Source organism: Lemur catta, chromosome 2 (genome assembly GCF_020740605.2).
Source record: "Lemur catta isolate mLemCat1 chromosome 2, mLemCat1.pri, whole genome shotgun sequence".
NCBI classification, from domain to species: Eukaryota; Metazoa; Chordata; class Mammalia; order Primates; family Lemuridae; genus Lemur; species Lemur catta.
In genome coordinates, this window is record NC_059129.1 from 145,436,439 (window position 1) to 145,460,682 (window position 24,244).

At 50.4% G+C, this 24,244-nt stretch overlaps 1 protein-coding gene across 1 annotated transcript in view; it reads right to left on the reverse strand.

Moving 5' to 3' along the window:
- RPS6KA2 (ribosomal protein S6 kinase A2) overlaps positions 1–13,364 on the reverse strand; it is a 222,377-nt gene extending 209,013 nt beyond the window's left edge. Inside the window, exons 1-2 of the mRNA XM_045544722.1 lie at positions 13,280–13,364; positions 13,129–13,179 (exon numbers count right to left, since the gene is read on the reverse strand). Coding sequence (XP_045400678.1) covers positions 13,129–13,179; positions 13,280–13,321 — 93 coding nt within the window. The 5' untranslated portion in view covers positions 13,322–13,364. The remainder of the gene's footprint in view (positions 1–13,128; positions 13,180–13,279) is intronic.
- Positions 13,365–24,244: the final 10,880 nt, after the last annotated feature.

Sequence of the window (24,244 nt, forward strand, 5' to 3'; positions counted from 1 at the left end):
GCACCATGTGCAGAGGGCCGCTGAGCTCACGCCGGGCTTCATATTCCTTTTTCTGCCTTATTTCCTTCCCCTCCGCATAGGCACTGACTTATGTTTTTCAGTCCTGTTTTGAATACATTTAACTTTGTTGGAGTCCTTTGGGAATAGGACGGTGTCGATTAGGAAATGCACCACGGGTGTGATGTGCGTTTCAATCAAAGCGAACAGCAGCGGGAGAAACTGCTGCTGACCTGACAGGCAGGGCGGAGCCGGGGCGGGGGCGGGAGCTCCCCGGCTGGATGGGGACCTGGACATCTGTCCCTGCCTGTGGAGTGTGGACAACCCACTTGTTTTCTTAAGGCTTCAGGTTCTTAACTCCCAAATACAAGTAAACAACTTTCATTCACCTTATAAAATCATCACGAATATTATTTTGTAAGTAATTTTAGAGTGAAAATTAATATACATTGACTTTAAGATTATATTTTCACACATAAAGATCCACAGATCTAAGAATGTTTATTGCCCACAAATCTGCACATAACTCGGCATAAGCACACCTATACGCACTTGAAGATACGTACAAAATAAGAAAATCAGAACATGTTTTACGTATTAAAGATAGGTACATATAGTTGGAAAGTCACAGATTTTCTTCAAAAAAATGTTAAGGCTCATAAATAATATGCCCACTGGTAGGTCAGTGATTTTTAAAACCCTATATTTCATATTTTTCCTTTTTAAAAAAAGTTATGCAAGATGTAACAGAAAGCAATTTCTCAGCAGGTCGTGGGCGCTCCTCGGCATGACCTGGGCTGGGCTGTGCCTGGCGCACCTGCCGTGCACGGCGGCGCTGGGCGGGGCGACCACCTGGAAACGGGCGGCCCAGGGAGGGGGCCGCGGGGGGCTGCGGCTCAGGGGCGCAGGGTGCCAGTCTGGGGTGATGGCAACGTCCCCGCAGGGGATGCTAGTGTGCACGGTACACCGACAGTGGTGAAAATGGAAATTTTAGGTTATGTATATTTTACCACAATAAGGAAGTTTTTAAGGGCAAACTGCTGGGTCTCGGTTAGCCGATTCTCTTGACCTTCACCTTTTAGTAACAGTTTAAATAAACATCCACTTTGTCATCTGTTCTTCCCTTGGGTTCTAAAATTGCAGAAAAACGACTGACACCCTTGCCTTCGATTACGGAAACACACTTGGGAACAGCAACAGTGAGTTCGCTGGGCTCTAACCCGAAGCAAAACCCTCCAGCACGGGCAAATCTGAGAATGAGGCACTTCAGTCCGACAGGCTGACCTGCTGCTGCTGAGCCCGACCCGGGTTAGCGAGCTGAGGAATCCCGTCTGCGTGCCCCTCGGGAGCAGTCCGCAGGCTTGCCCCCACTGCCCAGCGGTCACTGTGGTCTCCCAGGTGCGTAGAGACCGCCAAACTTCCCCGGGGCCCCGAGGCAGCGCGCTCTCCCTTACCTTCCTGAGAAACAGTTTCTGCAGTTTCCTGCGTGGCAGCCTAATCATGCTTCCCGCGCCAGGGCCGGGCACCGGGCTCCCCGGGCGGTCCAGCCATTCCGCCACGGCGGCCACTGCTCCTCTTACCACCTCCCTGGCCACTGTGCCCGGCGCGTCACCAGGCAGCAGCTCCCACGGCTCCCCTCCTCTCCCCTCCCCTGCCGCACCCCGTTCCCACCCCGCAGATCTCCAATCAAAGGAGCCCCCACCTCGCGGGCAGCGGTGAGGTGAAAGAGCTCCGGCTGCCAAAAAAACCCCGGCTTTGCAAAGCCAGAGAGGCAGAGGGGTGAGGCACAGAGAAACCAGCCTGGGGCTGGCCATTTCTGCTGCTGCAAACGCCAAGTTACTCACGCTCTGAATCCTGACAGCCTCCACGGAACATCTGGCAGGGTCTGTCAGAGCTGGAGCTGCATGTGGAACTAGCCAAATGTTAAAAACTGTCAAAGACACGCCGAGTGGCAAGCCCTGTGACCCTCCCCACTGTGCACCTGCCCACCTGTCCACAGCCAGGCTGGCAGCCTGCCTCAGCAGCACAGGGAAAACACCTCCCTCCTTCTTATCTGTGGCATCTAAACTGCAAGAAGGAGCCATCAGTAGAAGGGAGGTAAATAAAAGGCGTTGCCTATCTTTTTGGTGGCCCCAGGTCACCTAGTGCATGCCAGCTACACAAGGACGGCTTTATCCATCGCATCACGCCTGCAAATGCTGCCTCCGCCGCAGACACCCGCACCCGCACACGCTCCCTCCAGCCTCCTCCCGGCTAACTTAGAGCATGTCCTGTCTGGCTAATATAAACATTTGCTTTGCTTTCCTTGTCAAAACTGAGTTCCCGGCCGGGCGCAGTGGCTCACGCCTGTAATCCTAGCACTCTGGGAGGCCGAGGCAGGTGGATCACTCGAGGTCAGGAGTTCGAGACCAGCCTGAGCAAGAGCGAGACCCTGTCTCTACTAAAAATAGAAAGAAATTATCTGGCCAACTAAAATATATATAGAAAAAATTAGCCGGGCATGGTGGCTCATACCTGTAGTCCCAGCTACTCGGGAGGCTGAGGCAGTAGGATCGCTTAAGCCCAGGAGTTTGAGGTTGCTGTGAGCTAGGCTGACGCCATGGCACTCACTCTAGCCAGGGCAACAAAGTGACACTCTGTCTCAAAAAAAAAAAAACAAAAAAAAAACTGAGTTCCCATGTCTCCTCCAGAACAATCAGCCCCTTTCTTGGCATCCAGCTTCGCCTCGGTGCAGCCAGAGCACCTCAGTGTCCACGCGTGTAGCAACCATCAAGTTCAGGTGCAGGCGCGGTCAGACCGAGGACCCGGCAAGAGCTGACTTATGGTTTAGCATCTTGTTAACACATGAATAGGCTTCTCCTCTGAAGAGCTGAAGATGCAATGTGAAAAATCTACCGACCGACAGTCGGCTTTGAGGTGACAGATATCAGAGGTCATGGCAAAGGCTGAAGGTGTGGGCGTGAATCAGTATAAAAATAGGGAGTCAACAAAAGGAATCAAAGCAAAAGGATAGTTAGGACCGAGACAGGCAGAAATTACCTCGGCTTGGGGCAGCACAGTCGTGAGGGTGACGGCCCTGTCCACCTCTTCCTTACCCCCAAGACGTGCAGACAAAGGATACTTCTTTTCCAATCAAACAAGAATAGGTGAGGTACAATTGTCCTTTCTCAAGTGGTTGCTATTTCAGGAAATTTGTTCTACCAAAACAACTTTCTATTCATTCCATTGCTTCTGGAGGACACAGACTGCATGTTCCTTCCCATGAATGGCGGAACTGGTTAAAGCTCATTTGTCCATATGAACATTGCGTGTGTGTGTGTGTGTGTGTGTGTGTACTCAGAAGTGCATATTTCAGATAAGCAACCTACGAGACCCTAGGCTGGCCTTCAGAGGGCATTCTAAGGTATAACTTTTAGTGATCATACTTTCCATCATAGGAACTTTATTAGGAACCCATAATAGAGAATTTTTAAAAATATATGTCATACATCTGCCATCATACATACAACTTTTTATATTCTAGAGCCATTGGCAACTATTACATTCTAAGCAGAATGATCACACTTTTGAGCTGTCACTTTGAGAATAGAGCATGGTTTGTTCACGGGCCAAGTTACTGCAACAAGAAAAAATGTCTCTGTTTTCAAAAATTTCTCAATTACGTTTGGTCCTGAGAGCTGGCACAAAGCAGTAACCAGGAAGACTTACAGAGACGGGACTCTCCCTATTCTCACCAGACTCCTTAGGCGTTATTTTAAGTGTATCTCAGCAATCCCTGTACGTTTCATCCTTGACTTCTCCCTTTGTCAGTTTATCAAGAGCTTAAAAACAATCCCAGCTCTGTCTCTTTTCCCTAACATTAATCCACATTTCACCCTTTGAAAGGTTCTGGATCTTAAAATACCTGTGCAGTCTTTCGCAGAAACAAGCAGTCTTTCCAGGGAGCGCACTGGTGGCATCTTACACCCCCCACGCGAGCGAGGTCTCGCGTCCTCTGCACACGTGACAGCACCAACACCACCCTCCCCTGTGGCCAGGGCACAGCTGGTGACAGTGCTGCGGAGAGAGCCCTGTGGCATGGCGTTTCTGAGTGTTGAAGGAGGACAATATAAAATATTTTGCTTGAAACCTGACTCTCCTGGTCCTTCAAGAACATTTTGTTTAAAATTTTTATATATAGTATCCAGGCTTGATTGAGACTTAAACAGAATGCTTTACTGGACTTTTGTTAGGGAAGTGGTGGGTAGTGTTTGAAGCTCTGGTATTGTTTCAAGCACACGGGAGTAAAAATGGAAAGCTTAGTTTTACTGTCTGTAACCTATTCAGCCACTTGGAAAAGATCCTTATCTCATGTGGGGAAATGTTCAAGCTTAGCCAAGATCAGCGTCACCCGGGGAATGGCTATTTGGAGAGAGGAAAGTGGGTTTATTTTGGTGCATAAATATTTTCTTAGCTTATTTTGCACACAGGATAAAATTAAAGGCTTCTTAAGAAATCGTTTAAACATCTGCTTCTTAGGGAATATCTATCTGGTCTACTACTCAACAGGAAAAAATCCCAAGACTTACACGAAGCAACTCAACAATATCAAAGATAAACTCACCAAAGCTCTGAGCTGAACATCAGGGTCATGGGACAATTGCACAGAGGGGACACCCCCCATGCCTGGATGTAGATCGCGAAGACTTCGAGGTCTATTCTGTCCTTCCTGGGAACAGGAAACTAGCGCAGGTTAGATTAACACAAGCCAAGGGAAAGCTCAAAAACGACTCGGCCACAAATGTTCATCTTTCCTGCACCACGCATTTTGCTGGCATCCAGAAATAGCCTGCTCTCTGGCAGCTCTCCTTCCTGTATCCAGTCCTGGGGAGTGGGCATGAGTACCAAGGTGGTGAAAGAGAAAAAGAGAACCTCATGGGAGAGATGGAGAAGCGGAGGCTCTGAATAACCCCCACCTAAAATTCTTAGGTTCTTAGTAACTGTATTTGGAGTTACCTAAATGCAATTCAATTCAAGCTTCCATAAGAATTGAAAGGTAATTATCCAGGACTTGGTACTTTTGAAAGTGCATTAGCAAAATAGGACAGCCTTTGGTCTCTGGCAAGATGTGAGATCTAGTGGGCTTGCAATAGAAACCTTCCTTTTTTAATGGAAGTTAATTGCAGGTGGACGTAAGTTTGTGGACTGCATGTTGTCATGGTGACTCTGGCAAGAAATTGCCTTTTAGTTTATGCTATGGGAAATTGTCATAACAGTCTTGGCTTACTCATCCTCCAAATGTATTTTTAAAGAAATTATTTTGAAACAACAGCTATCACTGTTTATTGGCCACAGCTTTAAAGGAATTGCTGTTGTTGTCACTGGGCATTCCTCCTGCAGCAACAGAACCAAAATGCTTCCACTATGAGGCCCAAGGACAACCGCCACCACAACAAAAGCATCTGTTTCATGTTTCCTTTAGACCAGCTTAATCTCAACCTTGAAGTGTTATTTTGTGTCTTCCTCAGAAAAAACTTGTGTTTCACCTCCATGTCTTTGGACCCACGTAGAATCACACCCACAATATCAGCCCTGTGTCAAGGACAACACAGCGCGTCTGAGTCCTCTCCTCTTCCCGGGCCCCAGGCATGGGGGTGTGCATACCCTGTGTCCTCCCTGGGGGATGGGAATGGGGCAATGTCACCTCCTGTCTGAGGCAGTGTAGAGGGTGCGGGTTACCCTCTGGCACCCCCAGACTCGTCATGGGAACCAAGAAACCGGATGGCAGAGCTGCAGCCCCCAGACCTCCGAGGGGGTGGCCAAGGAGCCCCGGCACGGCAGCCTCGGGGAGGACCCTTGCAGACAGGTGTGAGAAGCAGGCCCTGGTGTCTGTGCTTCTCAGGGACCATGGAAGCACAGCCTGTCCCCTCCGGACCAAGACGAGGGGCAGAAACTTTGGGTGTTATCCCGTCCACAGAAAGGAAACCGAGGCATAAAGAGGACGGCCCGCAAAGGGGCAGGAGAGCTGCGCTGCGGCGCCTTCCCCACCCTCGGTCTCCCTGGCCCGCACTCCGCCACAGCTGCCCTCAGACGCAGAGCTCATGGTCGCCGCTTGTTACTGTTTACCACGTTGGCTGCGTCTTTAGCACCTTCAGGGCAATAGGTGTGCACATGTGCGTGTGTTTGTGAGTGTGTGTGCATGTGCGTGCGTTTGTGTGCATATATGTGTGTGTATGAAAGGGAGGAGAGAACATGACATCCTAGCTTCCCCCCAGCACCCTGAGTAGTGCCGGCACGTGGTCTCTGTAAAGATATATATTTAAGCAAAAGCATCCATGCAGAGACGGCCTCTTACTCAGGATTGCACATGGCAGCTGTAAGCAGGTGTTAGGGTCACAGTCTTCCCCGAGTGCCAGCCCCTGGGAAACTTGCCCAGCCTCGGGCAAAGTCCCGCTGGCTCCCTGTCCACAGAGGAGTGGCTGCTCCGTAGCCCACGGCTCCCATGAGACCGTCTTCCTTCCTGCCCTGACTCCCAGGGCAAACAAGGAAAAGGAGACAGTCATGACCTGGGTCTTACACCTGAGCTCTGGGGTTCAGGCCTGTGGGTGCTGAGGCTGTTGCAAAATACTGGTGGAAACACAGGCACACCGGTCACCTTCTACAGGTGGAACAAATACTGTTTCACACGTACGCGGGACATTAGCTCAAATACGAATTCTGCCATGATGAATACAACTCAGTTTTGTTTAGAAGGCATTGATGGGTTCCTGTGACTTTTCTCAATGCATGGATTGCATGGATGATGAAAATATAACTACTCTAACACGGAATCTGTGATTTATTGTTATCATTTTAAACAGGGAGTCTCATATTTAAGAAAATATTTGGGACCCGATAACTCAGAAGTCGCCGCAGCAACCTCAGGATCAGAGGAGGAACCGTGTTCCTTGTCTTATGCTTTCTGATTTCCTGGCTTAGCTGAATCCTATTAGATGTCATTTGCTTTGCATGGAAAAAGCAAGACTAAGAGCAATTTGAAATTCTTTGTGAGTCATCAAAGGGTGATACAAAGCAAATGTAAAAATGTTATTTATTTCCACAAAATAAATTGCAAGAAAATAATTATCTCCAACTTAAGCAAATGTCCATGCCGTGGCATCCTAGCTAGGGGCCGAGACGCGCAAGCCAGACTGCTGAGGTCAAATCCAAGCTCCGCCTCTGGGCTGCGTGACCTGCACCAGGGGAGTGCCGACCACGAGTGACCCCGTCACGGGGGTCGAGAGAGTGGACGTGTGTAGGTGTCAGAGCAGTGCCGGGAGCGCAGTCAGCATCACGCAGGGATTTGCTGAAGTGACGGAAAGCAGAGCCTGCGAGTGAGGACCCTGGACAGCACCAGGGAGACGGCCCTGGAACAAACACTTAAGAAAGTCAGAGCCGTCCGTCTGTTTGTGTCCTCCGTGTCCGTGTGAGAGCATGGGACAGGCGTGTCACACATCAGAGGCACGGACGGAAGGAGCAGTGATGGCCTCTGTCAGTCTCGTGCTGTAAAGCACGTCCCAGAGGCCCCAAACGGTCACCGGAGCTGTGAACGTCCTTGCACCCTGGGACAGAGCCCCTCCGGAGCAATCCCCTAAAGGATTTTCTTCAGATTCACGACTGCAGGATTTGGCCACATGTCTGCCACCAGACACTGAATTGAATTGCACGGCCGCGATGCTTTCCGTGGCCTGCTGCAAAGCAACTTCCTTCAGACTCCTTGCTGTTCAGCTGGACACAGAGGGCAGCATTTAGAGGGGCCCAATGGGCATTCCCAGGTGTGCAGGTGGGGAACGTCCGGCCTGCTCCCAGTGTCTCAACGCCACGCGCAGTGCGTGGCTCCGCCCCCGACTTGGAGAACAGCTGCCGGTGAGCCCAGGACCCTGCTCCCGGGAAGAGGGGGTGTCAGTAGTGCCGAGGTTCCAGGGACACCCAGGCCAGGCACCCGCTCAGAGCACGGGAGAGCTGGCAGATAGCATCCTGCCGTCCAGGGACGTTTCAGGTCAGGGGCATTTCATCGAGGGGCGGAAGGGAGGGACTCCAGGAGGTGTGTGACGAGGGGCCTGAGAGGTGGGAGGAAGCCTGTAGGGTCTGACCCCACCACAACGGAGGGAGGGGGCTGTTCCCAAAGGAGAGCGGCCACGCAACGATTGTACTGGTGGATCAAGCCAGTTGAGGTTGTGCTGGAAAATCATGTGTTGGATCGAACAGCTCGGGGCCCATTTCCTTCTCCTTACAGTAGCAGCATTGGTGCAATTGAAAGCACAAAATTAGATCACAATGAGACAAAGAGGGAGTGGGACTGGGGAGGGGTGGGTGGCAACGCCCCGAGGCCAGGTGGGCCCGGCTGGGTCAGCCCATGACCAGGAGGAGCTTGGGCTCAGGTGCAGTTGGCCATGGGACCCACCGTGCAAGACTGTGGGCCTCGAGCGTCCCCAGGCACGAGGGGGTGGGGTGGGGACCGAGTGCTGGTGCTCCTCAAAAAACGAGATGGAAGGGAACCCTTGACCATGGACGGGCAACTTCTAATAACGAGAAAAACTACTTGTAAAAAGAACTTGGAGACAAAGCAACAAATACACCGATATCTACATCAATACCTGTATAAACATACGATATATTTATATAATACGGACTTTATATATATACACATTATATAATATGCTTGCACATGTGCATGTGTTTATGTATGTGTGTATAAACATGCAAGAAAGAAAAACAAAGTACTTTCAAAGACCCAAAGCTTACGTCTGATTTATTCTGCCCTTTTTCGCCAGACATGACCTTCCCGAGACCTATAGGGTCGATCTATTTTCCCGAAGTTAATATTTGGTTTTTCTCCATTATCCCAAAAGAAAATTTATAGTATGACCGGAAGGAAGGATTCTCCCAGCTCCAGTTCCAGCTCTGACTTCGTCGCTAGTTTCTGCCGCGGCGCTAGACACAGATCTCAAGAGACTACCCAGTGACTCCAATAAATGCAGGAATGGCCCGTGTTTGTCCCTGCAGTGACATTCAGGGACGAAATGGACAGAAGCACAGAGGCTGTGACACGCTCCTTTTCAGTTGCAGGTCCCCCTTGTGCTGCCACTCTGTCCCGGAAGCGGCCCCCAGCCCCCACCTGCCCGTGGATGCCTGCGCCCACCTTTGTGCCCCGCGGCCCTGACCTTCCCGTCCTGCCCCACCTGTGCTCACACGCCCAGGAACTCGCCCCCGTCTGAACTCCTGGCTGCGCCCAGAAGTCGGCACTAGGTCACTGGGGTGCGTGAATGAGGAACCCCCGGCTGGGAGCCGCCCCAGCCAAGAGGGACAGCTCAGCGATTCTCCATGAATAGCCAGCTCCACAGCAGAATTTTTATCTCTGAAAGCAGACTGAAAACCAGATGTTTCTATTTTATTCCGGATACTCCACCCAGTTTTAACACAATCTATCACCTCCACATGATCTACTCTATGAAAAAGCAAAGCACATCTGTGACTACCTTCTCATGCGCCTCAGGACTCCAGGCAGAGGCAAGGAAGGACTTGATAAAAAAGACAAAGAAAACAGAAAAACCAGCCTTATAGCCAAGATTAAAAAGGCTCTGGATCAATTTGGTCCAGGGCGGGTTGGGGGGGAAGAGATTAAAGCGCTGTTAGAACGCGGCAGAACAGAGAGAGCCCAGCTCATGTCCCAGGCTCAGGATTCTATTCAAAAGGTAATGTTGTGACGCAGCCGGAGGCCACCGCTGTCCCTCAGGGTCCTGCAGGCTGGGCCCCAAGTGAGGCTAGAGGGGGCTGGTGTCCATCCGGTGCTGCTGAGTGTCTAGTATGTGCCGGGCTTAGCAGCAGCACTGCACCTCTCCGACATGCTTTTCAAAGGACTGAGTTGGGGTCAGCTCATTATTTTATTTGCATATCGAGGTATCTGACGAAAGAACACATTGTTTCACAAATCATTAAGAATTAAAAACAACACCACTAACACACACACACACACACACACACACACACACACACACACACGCCCTGGTGTCAGGCAGGCGGCCGCCACTGGTGTGTGTGTCCGGCAAAGTCAGACACAGCACTTGTTCTGATGCTTGGGCACAAGCTTTGGGGTCTTTGTCCTTGTTGGTCTGGGGACTGCACGGGCTGCCTTTGTCTCTCCGTCCGTGACTGCACCACGCTGGCCTCCACCACGACACTGTGATACCCACTGCTTGCTTCACATAGCAGGGACTACGAGGGCACAATTTCGTTAAAGTTCCACCAAATCAAGAGTGTTGCAAAATGCAACTCTGTAAAACGGGACACGCGTGTTCATTCCAAAACAGAAAGAAAAGAGGAAAAAGAGGGAGAAACCAAAAAAGGATAAAGCTGCTCTCCTGCTCTGGTTGGGGTTGGGGACATGGACAAAAAGGAACATTCCCCACTGGGAATTGTAACCTGCCTCGTCTCTTTTCTAAAATTTCTTCTTGTAAAATCAAATAGGTAAAGAGTGGATCATGGCAGAGAAAGAGGAAATTCAACTAGCCGTTAAACTGGAGGCACTTCATAGGTTTTGTTAGGTAAAATGCATTAAAGACAGATTACTGCGTGTTTGCCAGATTGGCAGCTTCTGTGACTGTCCTGGTGAAATATCTTAACGTTTCTTGTGAAAGTTGCAGCGGCACCTGCCCGTGCCCAGCGGTTCCAGCTGTGTTAGGGTTTCACCAGGAGACCCCGCAACCCTCTAACTCGGTCTCACAATCTGCCCAACACAGACTTCTGCAGAGTCTCATTCAGAGCATATACGGAGAAGCCGGGTGTGGTACCGCACACGCCTGTCGTCCCAGCTATTCAGGAGCTCAGGCGGGAAGACTGATTGAGCCCAGGAGCTCGAGTCCCGCCTGGGCAACACAGCAAGACTCCGTCTCTAAAATAAATGTTTACATATATGTATGGAGCGGGGATTGAGGGGGGAGAGAGAGAGAGAGAGTAACTGACAGAGGGAAAGCTAAAGTCTTAACGTGCAAGCGCTGCTACCTTACCACCCTTTCATACTTTCCTGGGTGCTCCCTGGTCGTGCCGTGTGAGCTCTGATTTGTGTTTTTTCAATCCTGAGCATAAGGGACTCCTTCCTATCGTACCCAAAGTGACTCTGAGAAACACGGCGGGGCGTTTAACCCACTCCGGGCGACGGGGAGCAGAGGGGGCCACGCTGGCCGTGCTGCACCGAGCGCTGGGGCCACCTGCCCCGGGCGCCCCACGCCTTGGCCCGGGGTGGGATGGGAAGAGTGTCCTGACAGAAAGGGCTTTGCACTTCCACCCGCGGAAACGCTATGGACCCCACCGTGTGGGACTGGCGCCCATCTCTGAAGGAGCGGCTCCCGTGGGCGCCCATGCCAGCCCGCCGTGCCGAGCTCAGGGTGCACGCCCCCAAGCCCAGGCATGTTCCATGGGCCCGTGTTCATTCCCGTGACCAAGACCGAGAAACACGCTCCACAGGGAAACTCTCCATGCTTGCTCGGTGTGGCCAAGCTAACTCTGGACCGTGAAGATACAGATGGTAATAACACAACTTTGGATTTTCCGAGAAGCACAGTTCCTCACAGGTACATATGAAGCCAAATGACGTTTTGCTAAGAATCACCAACTATTTCTTTGTGGAATAGGTTATAAACTAGACTGAAAAAAAGATTATGAGAAAAGAGTAAAAAGTCATATCCCTCCCACCATAGTATTTGCTTGTGTTTTGAGTTTATTTAAATAAGGATGTAATTCAAAATAGTATCCAGGCATTTGTCTAGCTGCTTAGCTAAAACAATTAGAACCACCTGGAGACTTTCTGTGGCCACCCATCAGTTTTCATTAATGACATGATTCTACTGACACAATTCGTCTGTGTAATAAGCAAATTCAATTTGTGCAATGTAATAGTATCAGGAATCTCTTAGTCAACCAATTCTTTGTGTTAAACTGTGAGTAAAAATATGTTCCTTCCAGCTCTTAGGAAATAAACAAACAGAAACGTGCTCAGACCCAGACATGGGCACCACAAATATGTAAAAAGTAATACAGTGGGATTCGGGGACCCTTCCCGCAGGGCATGGAGCGGCCTGAGACCGGCTGGGACTTGCATCCCTCGGGACTCGCAGCCCCCAGAGTGCTGCACCGCGGCTGGCACGTCCTTGCGCAGAGCCCCCACCCCCCAGCGGGTCCTGGCGCAGCCACTGCCTCGGCAAGGCCCCCGTGGCAGAACTCAAGAAAGCTACCAGGAAATCAGGAGTATTTTTGCTTAATATGAACTAACGCATCAATGTAAATTAACATGAGCCTAACCAGAAAGCAAGTTCCAAACGACCTGTTTGACCCTCCACCCCCAGCCCAGCAGCAGACCTGTCGTGCCTGCCCTGACTGCTGACAGTGACAGGCCCTGCGGCATCGCTGTTACACGTGACATTATCACACACGTGCATTGCTGGGCCGGGGAGAGTTAAAAACTGCCACTAAACTACCTTACAAGTTTTCTTATTTATAATGGTGTTAAAACCAGACAGCTGCTTGAAATAGGATGAGAAATCTACCTTCATCTGAAAGTATCCATTTTAGGCCTAATTCCTAGAAAAGCTGCCACTGAGCACCTGAACCGCACGCACCCTAAGGTCTGACAGCCGGTCACCACCAACCCGCGAGTCCCATGGGCAGCCCCCACCACGCAGCCGTCACGACCCAGGCTTGTCCAGGTGTGATGTCTCTTTCGCCGCCTGTAATCCCAGCTTACTCTGAAGGCACAAAATAGGGTTTCAAAAGGAATGTTGCACATAAAACGACCCACAGACTCGGAATAAAACTGACAATCGCCATGCACAGCACGGGGACACTCCCGGTTCTGCGGGCAACGCAGACCCCTGCTGTGCGGAGGCAAGCCTGCACAGCCCAGCGCTCGCGGTTTCACACGGAAGGTCAAAACATTCACACTTTACTGCGCAGCCTCCCTCTCTTCTAGAAAAAACACGTTGCAGCCTGCTTTGCTGGACTCTGGGCAGTGGGAAGCAGCCCAAGAGAATGAAAGAGACTTCACGTTTAACGGGTTTTTTTAAAAAATGTTCCTCACAAGAGCATGGAGGAAAACAAAGCCGCAGGAAGGCTCCTTACCTCTGCTGACGCAGCTGCCTTTGTCTCAGGCGAGGTCGTGTCAGCCTGGCCCTGTTAAAATAGAAAGTGCAGAAAGAATCGGTTAGGTCCCAGGGCACACTGACAGTGAGCAACTGCACTAGCCAGGACATTGCAACGCAGCCGTACTGACCAAGCCTGTGAACTTTTTGTTTCTAAACATTAACCTCCACATGATTCTAAATAATGGGAAGAGTTTCTCTAGCTTTCAGGAAGCCCTTTAGTGAAAACCTAAAGAAGGGAACTTGTGACTTTTGTGCAACTTTAGAATTCAGCCAGAGGAAGTGATGATGTGCCCATCAGCAACCTCAAAACTCAGCCGAAAAAAAAAAAGTCTCTTGTTTCAGCACCAGCGGAACAATCTTGAACCATCGCGCCACACTCACGGCTGCCGGAGCCAGGCCGGCGTTTCAGGGTAACTTCTCGACTCTCCATCCTATGAAAGACACTCACTCCAGGTTTTTAATCTGTAGATTTAGTTTTCATCTGTTCTATGCTAATACGTGTGTACTTAAAATTACAATCATGCTGAGTCACAGGGTTTGGGACCCAGAAACACGTACGTCCGGCTCTCCTTTCTCCTTCCCAAGCCTCTTTTTGGCTAGAATGGTTTGGAGAAAACCTGGAGATTTTACCCAGCAGCATGGTTTTAGCATCTTTGAGAACAGAAATGAATATCCTTATCCCAAGTCTTGCACACACAATACTGCAGGGGCCAAGTTTTCATTTTCTGCTTCATCCGTGATCTTTCCTGCTACCATGTTTCTTTTCTATCCTCTGTCCCTTGGCTTGTAGCCCCTAAATATGGGCTGAAGAAAGAGGCCAAAATGCAAGTCCATCTCCTTTGCCCCTACTAATAGTCATGGTCCAAACATCAGAAGAAGGAGCAGGGTCAGAATTGCCCCCGCATGAAAGGAGAAGGCTGCTGTCCCCAGTCAGCGTCACGCAGCTGTGGGCCTGCCCCTCCCAGCGCGTCAGAGGGGCCCAGAGGCTCCACCACAAGAGAAGCTGCCCCATAGGTTATTCCCAGCCCCCTTACACCGCCCGTCTCCCCATGGCACCCCCATCCCACGACACCCCCATGCCAGCCGTCCCCCCTCACAATGCCCCAGCTGTGAGCCATCTGCCCTGTCTTTGCTTCCTGGACATTCTCCGGGGTCTGGGCCTGGGAGAATCCAGGGGCTCATTGGAAACATGTGGGAGCTTCAAAATCCCCAGCCCAGGCAAACTGAACCTCTGGGACCAGAATCCCGGTACATCAGCACTTGTAGTGCTTTCTAGATCATTCTTCCTGAAGCCAAGGTTGAGAATCACTGCTCTGCGTGTTTCTTTATCCTTATTTCATATCCCCAACTAGATGGTAATTATTTAATGGTACGAACACAGTTCCTAATCCTTGTTTTACTACCTGTGTTTGCAGCTTAGGTGCCCGTTTGCATTGCGCTGGGCGTGTGTGGTGAACATACAGGGGGTCTCTACAGACAACCCCCCTTCTTGGCAGCCAGAGCCTTCTTTCTGTGGGACACTAATCCCGTGGAATCCAGGAGAGAGTGGTCCTGCCTGAGACCCCTGCCACTGGGAGGGCACAGGGTCCAGGCCTGCACGCGCTCCCTGGGCACATGCCTGCTCAGAGATGGGTGTGACACCCAAAACGAAGGCCCTGCACAGGCCCCCGGGGAGCCATCAGCCCCTCTTGTCTGGGGGTGGCCAGCTGTGCAGATAACCCAAGTCGGGAGCTTTGCTTGCTTTACCCGGGAGATAAGCCTTCCCGAGAACAAGGTCAAACAAGGGCGGAGAGAAACCCAGTGTCCTGCTGACAGCTCTGGAAGCTCTGGATCCAACTCTCCAGAAACCATCTCTTCTCAATTACGTGAGTCAGTAAATGGTCAATTTGATTTGGTTTCTGTAGTTGACAAGGATGGTGAGACCCAGCGCAACATAAGCAATGCTTTCATGGATAAACGCCTAGGAGCACGCAGTGAGCATCTCAAACGTGCCACAGCGTCGTGCACTTGCCGGGGCCTTATCCGACTCCATGGCCGACCCGCCCAGCCGCCAGCTGTCGTGGGAAACACACAGGGACAGTGCGCCTCACCTGGCCACCGCGAACCCCTGGGACTGGGCACGCAGGGTACGCGATGCTTGGGCCCCCGAAAACACAGCCTTCCACATTCTCTCATTTAGAGTCCCTGACCCTCCTTCACCCCCCGTCTCCAGGACTCCCCACTTTGCAAACAACATTAAGGGTAACAGTGAGTGAAACGGGGGATCCGAGTGACCTGGAAATAAAACAATGAGCCTGACCCCTGTGCAGCTGAGCAACTCCTTCCACCTCCCCTTCCTTACTCCCAGGGCCCCGCCCCCTCGGCACTGCGTGGTCGGCCTGCTGGGCCCACGGCTGGGCCACACCTGGGGGGGCGTTTCAACTCCAACCTGGGGATGAGTGCAAAACCCCCTCCTCTCCCTCCTCCCCGGGAGTATCTGGATGGGGGGCTGGGAGGGGACAGGGGGTCTTGGGGACAGAAGGGAGGGGCCAGAGGCACACCCTCGCCCGGCTGCCCGGGACACCCCCACGGGGTGGGCTTTCCACAAGGCGTCGGGGCCCACAGGAAATCCTGACTCCTGAATCCATCCACTCTCCCCTCCCTCTTCCCCGTTCACACCCTGTTCCATACCTGTGGCCATACTATTGCCAAAATATATTTAGCCTGGAAGGAAAATAGCAACCGTTGAGATGATTTAAAACACATTACATAACATCAACAATCATACTCCAGGTGTGTTCCGTGAAGAGGAAACTCGTCAACTGACCAAGTACATTGGTGGAAAATAAATGAAAATGGTCAAACAAATATTTTTGTGTTTTGTCTATTGGAATAAAATACCAAAAATTTTCAGACAAATGACGAATAGCCAGTTAGGAAAAAAATATGGATTGAAAAGTTTTCAGTCTAGAAAGTGATCCCGTGTCGTGCAGCAAGCGTGAAAGGCGAACGCCGCGGCTTTCAAGCCGCCTGGCGTCTCCCGCCGGGGTGGCCGCGTTACCTGAGGCTCGTGGGCCTTTCAGCATCGCCTTTAGGTACAGCTGATGACACACCTTTATAAAGCAAAAGGGATCCGGCCGGCTGGCAGCGTCCCTGCCCACCGGGTGATGGGATACCTTGAGGACGGAACATCAGCCCGCAGAAGACACGTTTAGACGGGCACCAGCACACAGTTGCCGGAATCAGCAGAAGCTATTATTTTCTAAGTGACATTAGCACATGGCATTCTAGGAAGGCATGACACTTGCCAGGGGTGATGCACTTGTCGCAGGGCTGCTGTGCTTGGTAACCAGCAAATGCACACGGCGCGGGCATTCCTGGTCTTGGAGAAAGCAGTGGCTGTCCCCACCCTGCTCTGAACCTGCCCCCAGCACCTGCTTCTAGACAGTCACAACGGCGTCCATGCAGCCGGCCAGCATCTGTTTGCTGACACTAGAACATGGGCAAGTCACTGAACCACTCAGCCTCAGTTTCCTCAGTTTCCCCAGTCGTACAACTGAGGTAAGACGGGACCTGCCTTATACAGGGGTGGGGGGAGGGACAAACGAGCTGGTCCGTATTGGGCTGCCGGCACGCAGTGGCAGCCACCAAACGTCAGCGTGGCCACAGTGCAGGGAATGAAGGGGAGACCCAAATCACAGCGCACCAGAGCCCTGAGACAGCGTGCCCTCCCTGGAGAGCCCCCGTGTCTGTCTGTGGTCTCGCAGAGCCTGCGCCCCGGGGGGCGGGACTAGACCAAACTGTCCTTTACTTCCAGTCCGGCCCCGGCTTCCAGTGCACGAGGGGCCAGCGGAAGGGAACGGCAGGTGGCACTGGAGAGATTTTCACACAGGACAAACGACCCGCCCACCCTGTCTCTGTGCTTAGCATAATCTCATTCTATTTCTTATCAGTAAATCAGGCCGTATAATCAATTTTAAGATTCTGTCATTTCAAAATCATTTGGAAATTACCAGAATGGTTTATTTAAAATGCTGGGTTTACTCAGACTTTGGGGAGCAGTCTTGATGCTTAAATGTCTTTGACGGCTTTGATATATGCACTTTGGGCCTTTCCTCCAAAATGCACCGGGCCCCCGTCCCCGTGCACAGAGTTCAGAGGCGCCCAGTGGTTTGTTTCTGGAAAGTGCATCCCTCAGTCCCTGTGGTCCTCGCCAGTGTCCCCAGTTCTTCTTCTTAACTTTGCACCACGGCCACCAGGTGTCAGCAGAGGACACAGCAACAGGAAACTGTGACCGTGCACCAGGGAGGCCCTGGGAACTTGTCATAAACATAAAAGATGGCCTTTGTTTTTTTACCGTCCACTGCTGTGCTCCTGGAGGAATGGAAGTGCTAACCTCACCCAGCCCAAACAGGAGGAAGGTGGGCTTGTTTCCCATGACCCCCACCCCCGTCAGGCCCCCTCAGCACTCTCCGTCGGTTGTCTACAGTATCCGGACTTTTGTTACTCTGAAGGGTTTGATACTTGATACTGTAGCATCACCAAGAAATCGTGTCTCTTCAGGCATTTGCTGGCTTGGGGATTGTGGCCTGTGCGTCTGTTCTAGATAAACGTAGTTAATAAACACAAGGATGCTCCGGCGGCGATGTGCACACGGCACGTCCTCGCTCCTGGGATCTCCTGGCTGGGGCTGGGACCTGGGGCAGGGCAGAGCCAGAGTGGGCAGAGCAGGGCACGGGGGGACCACTCCACCGAGGGGGGCGTCTCCTGGGGCTGGGGGCACCCCTGTGCGGTCGGGAGAACAAGCCGACCAGCGAGGGGGGCAGAACCAGGTGAAGGCAGAGAGCAGTAGCTCTACCTGGGCACCCCGAGGTTGGCCGCGGGGGCGGCCCTGGCTCTGCTCCTCACCCCAGAGCCCAGTGAAGACTAGGAGGGGGTTTCTGGGCTCCAGCCCGGCCTCTGGGGCAGGTCCCCGATAAAATAGTTGGAGGAAGAACAGCTTAGGGGACTTCCACTTCCAGCAAGGCAGCCGGACATTACCTGAGCACCATCCCACCACACCCACTTGGAAGGGACAGATAAACAAAGCCAAAAAAGGAGTTAAAAGACCAGCTCAGTTGTAAGAAAGAGGGTAAACCACGGGCCTCAGACGGAGAGGGGCTGAAAGAGGGAGAATCGAGCCCCCGGACCGACACCGAGACTGTCCTGGGGGCTTCAGTGTCTGTAATGCGCAGGTTTCGGTTATTTGTTCTGTGTTTTATTTTTTGTTTTGTTTTTAATTTTTTGTTGAAGTGAATTTCACTTAATATAAAATTTGCCATTTTAAAGTGAATAATTAAGTGGCATTTGGTACGTCTGTGATGTTGTGTTATCACCTGATTCCAGCACATTCCAATCGCCCCGTACCATGGAGCGGGCGCTCCCATCCCTCCCCCGGCCCCGGCCGCCGCCGTCCGCGCTCGTCTCTGCATTTGCCTGTTCCGGCATTTCATACGGTGAGTCACCGTATGGGGGCTCCGTGGCTGCCTCCTTCCCTGAGCGTGGTGTGTCCAGGGTTCTTCCACGTGGCAGCGTGTGTGGCTGCTTCCTTCCTCCCTGTGGCCGGACAGCATCTCATCATTCGTGTAAACCACGGTTTGTTTTCCGTTCATTCACCGGGGGACGTCCGGGCTGTTCCCGCCTGTTGACGTGTGCACGTTTCTGCTTGGGCACCTGTCTTCTCTTGGGGACACACCTAGGTGGGCCACCCCGTGCCTTCTCTTGTGCTTGTTGGCCATCTGCCTGTCTTCTTTGCAGAAACATCTGTTGAAGTGCTTTGCCCATTTTTAACTGGACTGTGTGTCTTTTTGTTGCCCAAGTTCCAGTTTTAACGCCCAAGGAGACCCAGGGAAGGAGAACGGGCCCCTGCGAGGTGAGGAGTCGGGGCTGAGGTGGCTGCAGGAGGGCTGAGCAGGGAGAGGGAGGCTGACAGTCCACTGACCAGCTAAGGGGAGAGGAAGGACTTGCGTGTAGCTTGTCCTGGGCGCAGGTTAAATATATAAATATATATATCTTTTAAGTCCTCCCTGATAACGGAAAATGCCAATCCTGTGCCTTCTGGGAGTGCGGGCGAGAATTTATAATGACAGGATGGTTCCAGTTGAAGTTTAACGTGACAGTTGGTCTCGTGCCAGGAACACATCGAGTCAGGAGCACAGAGCTCCGCTGGAGGGACACTGCCCCAAACTAGGCCACAGGGAGCACAGAGGAGGAGCAAGGTCCCGGCAGCGCACGCACAACCCCCCCATGTCCAGACCCCCAGGCAGTAGCCCACCTGTGCAAAAGACCGTAGGCAACAGGAAAGCAAGATCTGAGCCAAGGATTTCGGATAACGGAATAACAGTATTGAAGAGAATATGAAATAATTGTCTTTAAAAATTATAAAATCATAAAGTATATAGTAAAAGATATAAATGTAAACGAGTTGGAAAGAGTAAAATGAAACTGTTATGGCTCCCAGGTAACACAGCTCTCCACAAAGTCCGAGGGAACATTCGGAGAATTCGTTAATTCTAATGAGGGGGTGGGAAGGTGACCGCGCACGAGAGCAGTACTCACGAGTAAACACGCTCTTGCACCCCAGCAGCAAATGATTTAAGAGTCAGCGTTTGCAACTGAGAGAGAGAGAAAGAGAGAGAGAAGGGGAGAGACACAGAGAGAGAGAGATGGAGGGAGGGGGACAGGGAGAGAAAGAGAAGCAAAGAAAAGAAACCTATAAGATATAAGACATAAATCTTACAAAAATGTGTAAGGTCTTTACAGAAAAGACAATAAACTTTATTGAAAGAACTAAAAGAAGACCAAAATAAACGAGGACAAATATATTCAAGAATGGAAATCTTAATATGGTAAAAATGTCAATTTCCCCAAAATCAATCAGTCAATTGAATTTAATTAAATCATAATCCAAAAAAAGATTTTTTTCTTGAATTTAATTCAAAGTGTTTTGAAGGTTGTAGAACAGCCAGCACTGTTTTAAAGCAGGGAAAAGCAGAGACACACCCGCCGGAGAGATACCAGCACTCACCCCCACGCGGGGGAAACCGAGTCTGTGTGACACAGCGGAGCTGGAGGCCGGCGGGGCAGAGGCCGCCTCAGGGTACGTCACCGGCTGATTGACTAGTCGGCCTCATACCGAACAGAGAAATAAATGCAAGACGTGTCAAAGGCCAAAACGTGAAAAAGCCAAACACAAAATTTTTAAAAGGACATCCAGGAGACGAGGTAGGTTTTTTCTTTTTAACCTGTGCTACTCAAATAATTTTTCAAACAACTCAAAAAGCCATACATCATTAAAAAAAAAAAATCAATAGATTTGACTGCTTTTAAATTAAAAAACATTTTTCTGGACAAAAGATACCACAAAGTCAAAATAGGCCACATGCCAGAAGATAAGGTTGTGACCCCTGTAACTGAAAAAGGACCAGCGTCAGAGACTGATTCAGACCGACTCGCGCCAGTGAGTCGTGCTCACACCCGCCAGGCAGGTGTTCTCGCGGACACTCTGTAAGTGGCCACAGTGGGGCCAGCGGGGACTGGTGAGAACTGGGGCAAACAGGACCCTGACGCATTGAGCAGAGTTCACTGATGCTCTGACACACCCACGGTCCGACCCCTCAGGACAGCAAGCTGTCGACAGCAGGTTCATTTGACAGTGCACACACCTTGGGGCCCACCCGCCTCACTTTTAAGCATCCAGACCAGCAGAATTACGCCAGCACGTGTGCACGGGGCACAGGGGCCAGGTCTTCCACTGGCACGGCTGAAGAGATCAGAAATGTGCAAATAGCCTAACTGTTCCTTGTTAGCCGATGGAAAATAAACCGAGGCATTTTCCATCCAGTGAAATTCTGTACAGCACCCCAGGCCGGCGAACGAGAGCTGCACAATCGACAAGAATAAATCCCAGAAGTATCACAAGGGGGTGTTTTAAAAGTAAGCTTTAAAAGCAAAGAGGCTACAATTCCATGCAGTAAAAATGTCAAACGAACCTACAATTCATAGGTCCAGACTGTTACGGACTGAATTGTGCCCTCAAAACTCCCGTGTCGAAGCCCTAAGCCCTGGTACGTCCGCATGTGACTGTCTTTGGAGATAGGACAGGATACGCAGAGGTGATCACGCTAACGAAGCCATCAGGGTGGGCGCTCATCCACCACCACCGTGTCGTCTAAGTGGAGACTGACAGGCTTCAGAAGAACCCGACCCTGCCAGCGCCTGGCCCTGGGGCTTCACCCAGGTCGGCAGGTGCAGTTGGAGGGGCTGAGCAGGAGAGCAAGTACTCACTCGGGTTGGGCAGGTGCGTGGTAAACAGGCCCAGCTGCAAAGGAGGAGGATGAACAAAACAGGACAAAATGCCTTCTTGAGGACAGAAACTGTGGGCCTCAGTTTCCCGACCCCAGGTCAGTGGATCCAAGTGTGGAAAGACATGTGTGAGATGGGAATCACTGGCTCTTGTGTTTTATGGGAGTCATTGCTCTTTTCTTCTACTTACTCGAGGGTTTATTATTTCTAAAGTAGTTATTTTCCATGGACTATGTTCCAGAAAACATCTGAAAAATAGCAACGGAGTCGAGTGCTTGCTAGGCACCAGGCATGACGCTCCTCCGAGAAATGCAAATTCCGTTTTTCAGAAGGTGAAACTGGAAGGGGTAGCCTTGCAAAATCACAGGAAAACACCTAATCCCGCAACCTCCTAGGAACAGCTAAAGATCAGTCCCGTGAGTTCCCCGCTAACAGGCACCCTCGGGAGTTCTGTTTCCCACAACTTCTGAAGAGAGCTGAACGGAGGGAAAAGAGATATAAATCCATCTCTTTAGCATTGTTTTCTTTTGGGAATCTGCTTTTACAGAGTTCCGGGTAGACAGCAGGAGAACGAGCTGCAGCCTCCTCCGCATCTCGAGGGCAGAGTCACCTCTCCTGCGATGATCCCTCCTCTAAGGAAGGGCAGGAAACCGAGTCTCGGACTTTGGCGTCTGCCACCGCTTTTGTGCATCACCATTTTTTCGCTCTTTGTCCCCCTTAAAGTCAGCAGCCGCTTGGCCTCAGGGCTGGCTCCCTCCTCCTGGTTTGGGACTGGCGCAGTCTCCCTGCTCTCTCCCCCACCCTCTCTCTTTCACTCTCGCACTCTCTCTCCTCTAAGAAGATAAAACAAACTGCTTTTACTTTCACATATCCTCATCTCTGCGTGAGTTCCACCCAGACAGGAACGAAGCCTGGACAAGGTTGGATAATTGTCCCAAAGTCACGCAGCTCGTAGTCATACAGCGGCGTTTAAACTCAGAGTTAGCTGATTCCAAAGCCTTTACTCTTAAGCACTATAATTTGCTTCTGAGAATTTTGTTTCTTTAAAGCACTTACGGTTTTACTACATCGATCCGGTTTATATGAGACTTCAGTCACTGAAATATATTTTTAGGATATGTTAGTATAAAGACAATGTATTGCCAATAAGAATTGTACCTTTTGTCCCTTTTGTTCTAGGAGGTCAATAATAAAATCTAACAAAATGATAATAAAAATGGCAGATAATAATAAGCACATAAAACTTGGCTTTATTTTCTTTTTTAACTCAAAGGTCAAAGGGGTTTTGGCAAATGTGGCCAGAAAACCACCTAATTCAGTGATCCTTTCCGAATAATCATAGATGCATATGTTTTGTGATCCGAGAAAACTGAGGCAGGAGCTGTGATTCCTCTGATCCCTTTCCAGCGGGAGCTGGTGTCGTTGTTAGTTTTGAGTCTTCCTGTCGGTGACTGACACCCGTTTCTCTCGCTAGTCCTCATGGAGCCGGACTGGATACAAACGCAAGAGTGGCCCAGCTCAGCCAGCCCGGATGTTAAACAGATTACTTTTTAAAAATGCACTTGTCTAATGAACCCTAATTCAAAATAAGGACCTTAAGGACGAGGACTCACAGATGACGGCGTTGGCAGTGACGAGCAGACAGAGGGTAACGGTGGTGGGTACGGCCATGAGAACCGAAGCCAACGGCACTTGTTATTAAAGAAGAGACAACAGAATCATTTGTGAATGACAACACAGAGGTAAAATTTATCCTGATTATATCAGCAAAAACTTGTACGTGGCGGGGAGTAGCATAAAAGGAATAATGGGAAAGAATTATTTTTTCTAATTTATTTCAAACAGTGCTAGGTTAATGGATATTGGCATTTTATAGTAGTATACATAAAAATGCTAAAATTATGGTTTTAAAAGATGCATACTTTCCACATCACAGAAGAAAATGCTAAAAAAAAAAAGTCATCCCTATAGCAAAAGAGAAGAAAAAAGAAATAAATTATACCACGTTAAATTTCTAGCAATTGTGTTCTAAGTTATAAGTAGTTCAGTTCAGGTCCCTTCTGCTTCATTTTGGTTCTTTTTATCAGCTGAGTAATAACGTAATTCGGGTCCACGTTCTGCTCAGCGCGGCCACGAGGGGGCAGAAGAGAGCAGCCCGGGGCGCCCAGCCCCAAGCGAGCCGGTTGGCGGGACCGCCCGGCTCCCGCCCGGCTCCCGCCCTGGGATGCTGCGGGCAGGCTTCCCAACACCCCCCAGAAAGCTCAAGCCAGGGATTACCACGCTCTTCCTAAATTAGGCCTAAAAATATTACTTACTTACAAGATGTAGAATATGCATGTTTATGTAAAACTATCCAAATTCTTTGCCTGCATAACTTCTAGGAGTTTATCCCAAAATAAAGGCCGATGCATGTGGATGTTTATCACAGTGCTTTTTATGATGGCGAACAATTGAAAATGTACGCAAATATTCAACGATAGAGGACTTTACTAATGAATTATGGTACAGCTATAGGACGAAAAACTCGAGAGTTATTAAAATCTTTTTAAAAGATTTAAGAATTTTGGGAAGGGAACATTGATAAAAATATGATTCAATACTGGTGAATTATATAAATTGTGGTGGTGTAAATATAGAAACATACAGATACTGATTGTAGATAAAGACACAGGTACAGATGTCGGGGACAGACAGGGTATCTAAATGCTCAGGAGAAAAGCTATGACATGAAAAATAAACCCACTGTTAAGTGACTCTCTCTGCTTTGTTAC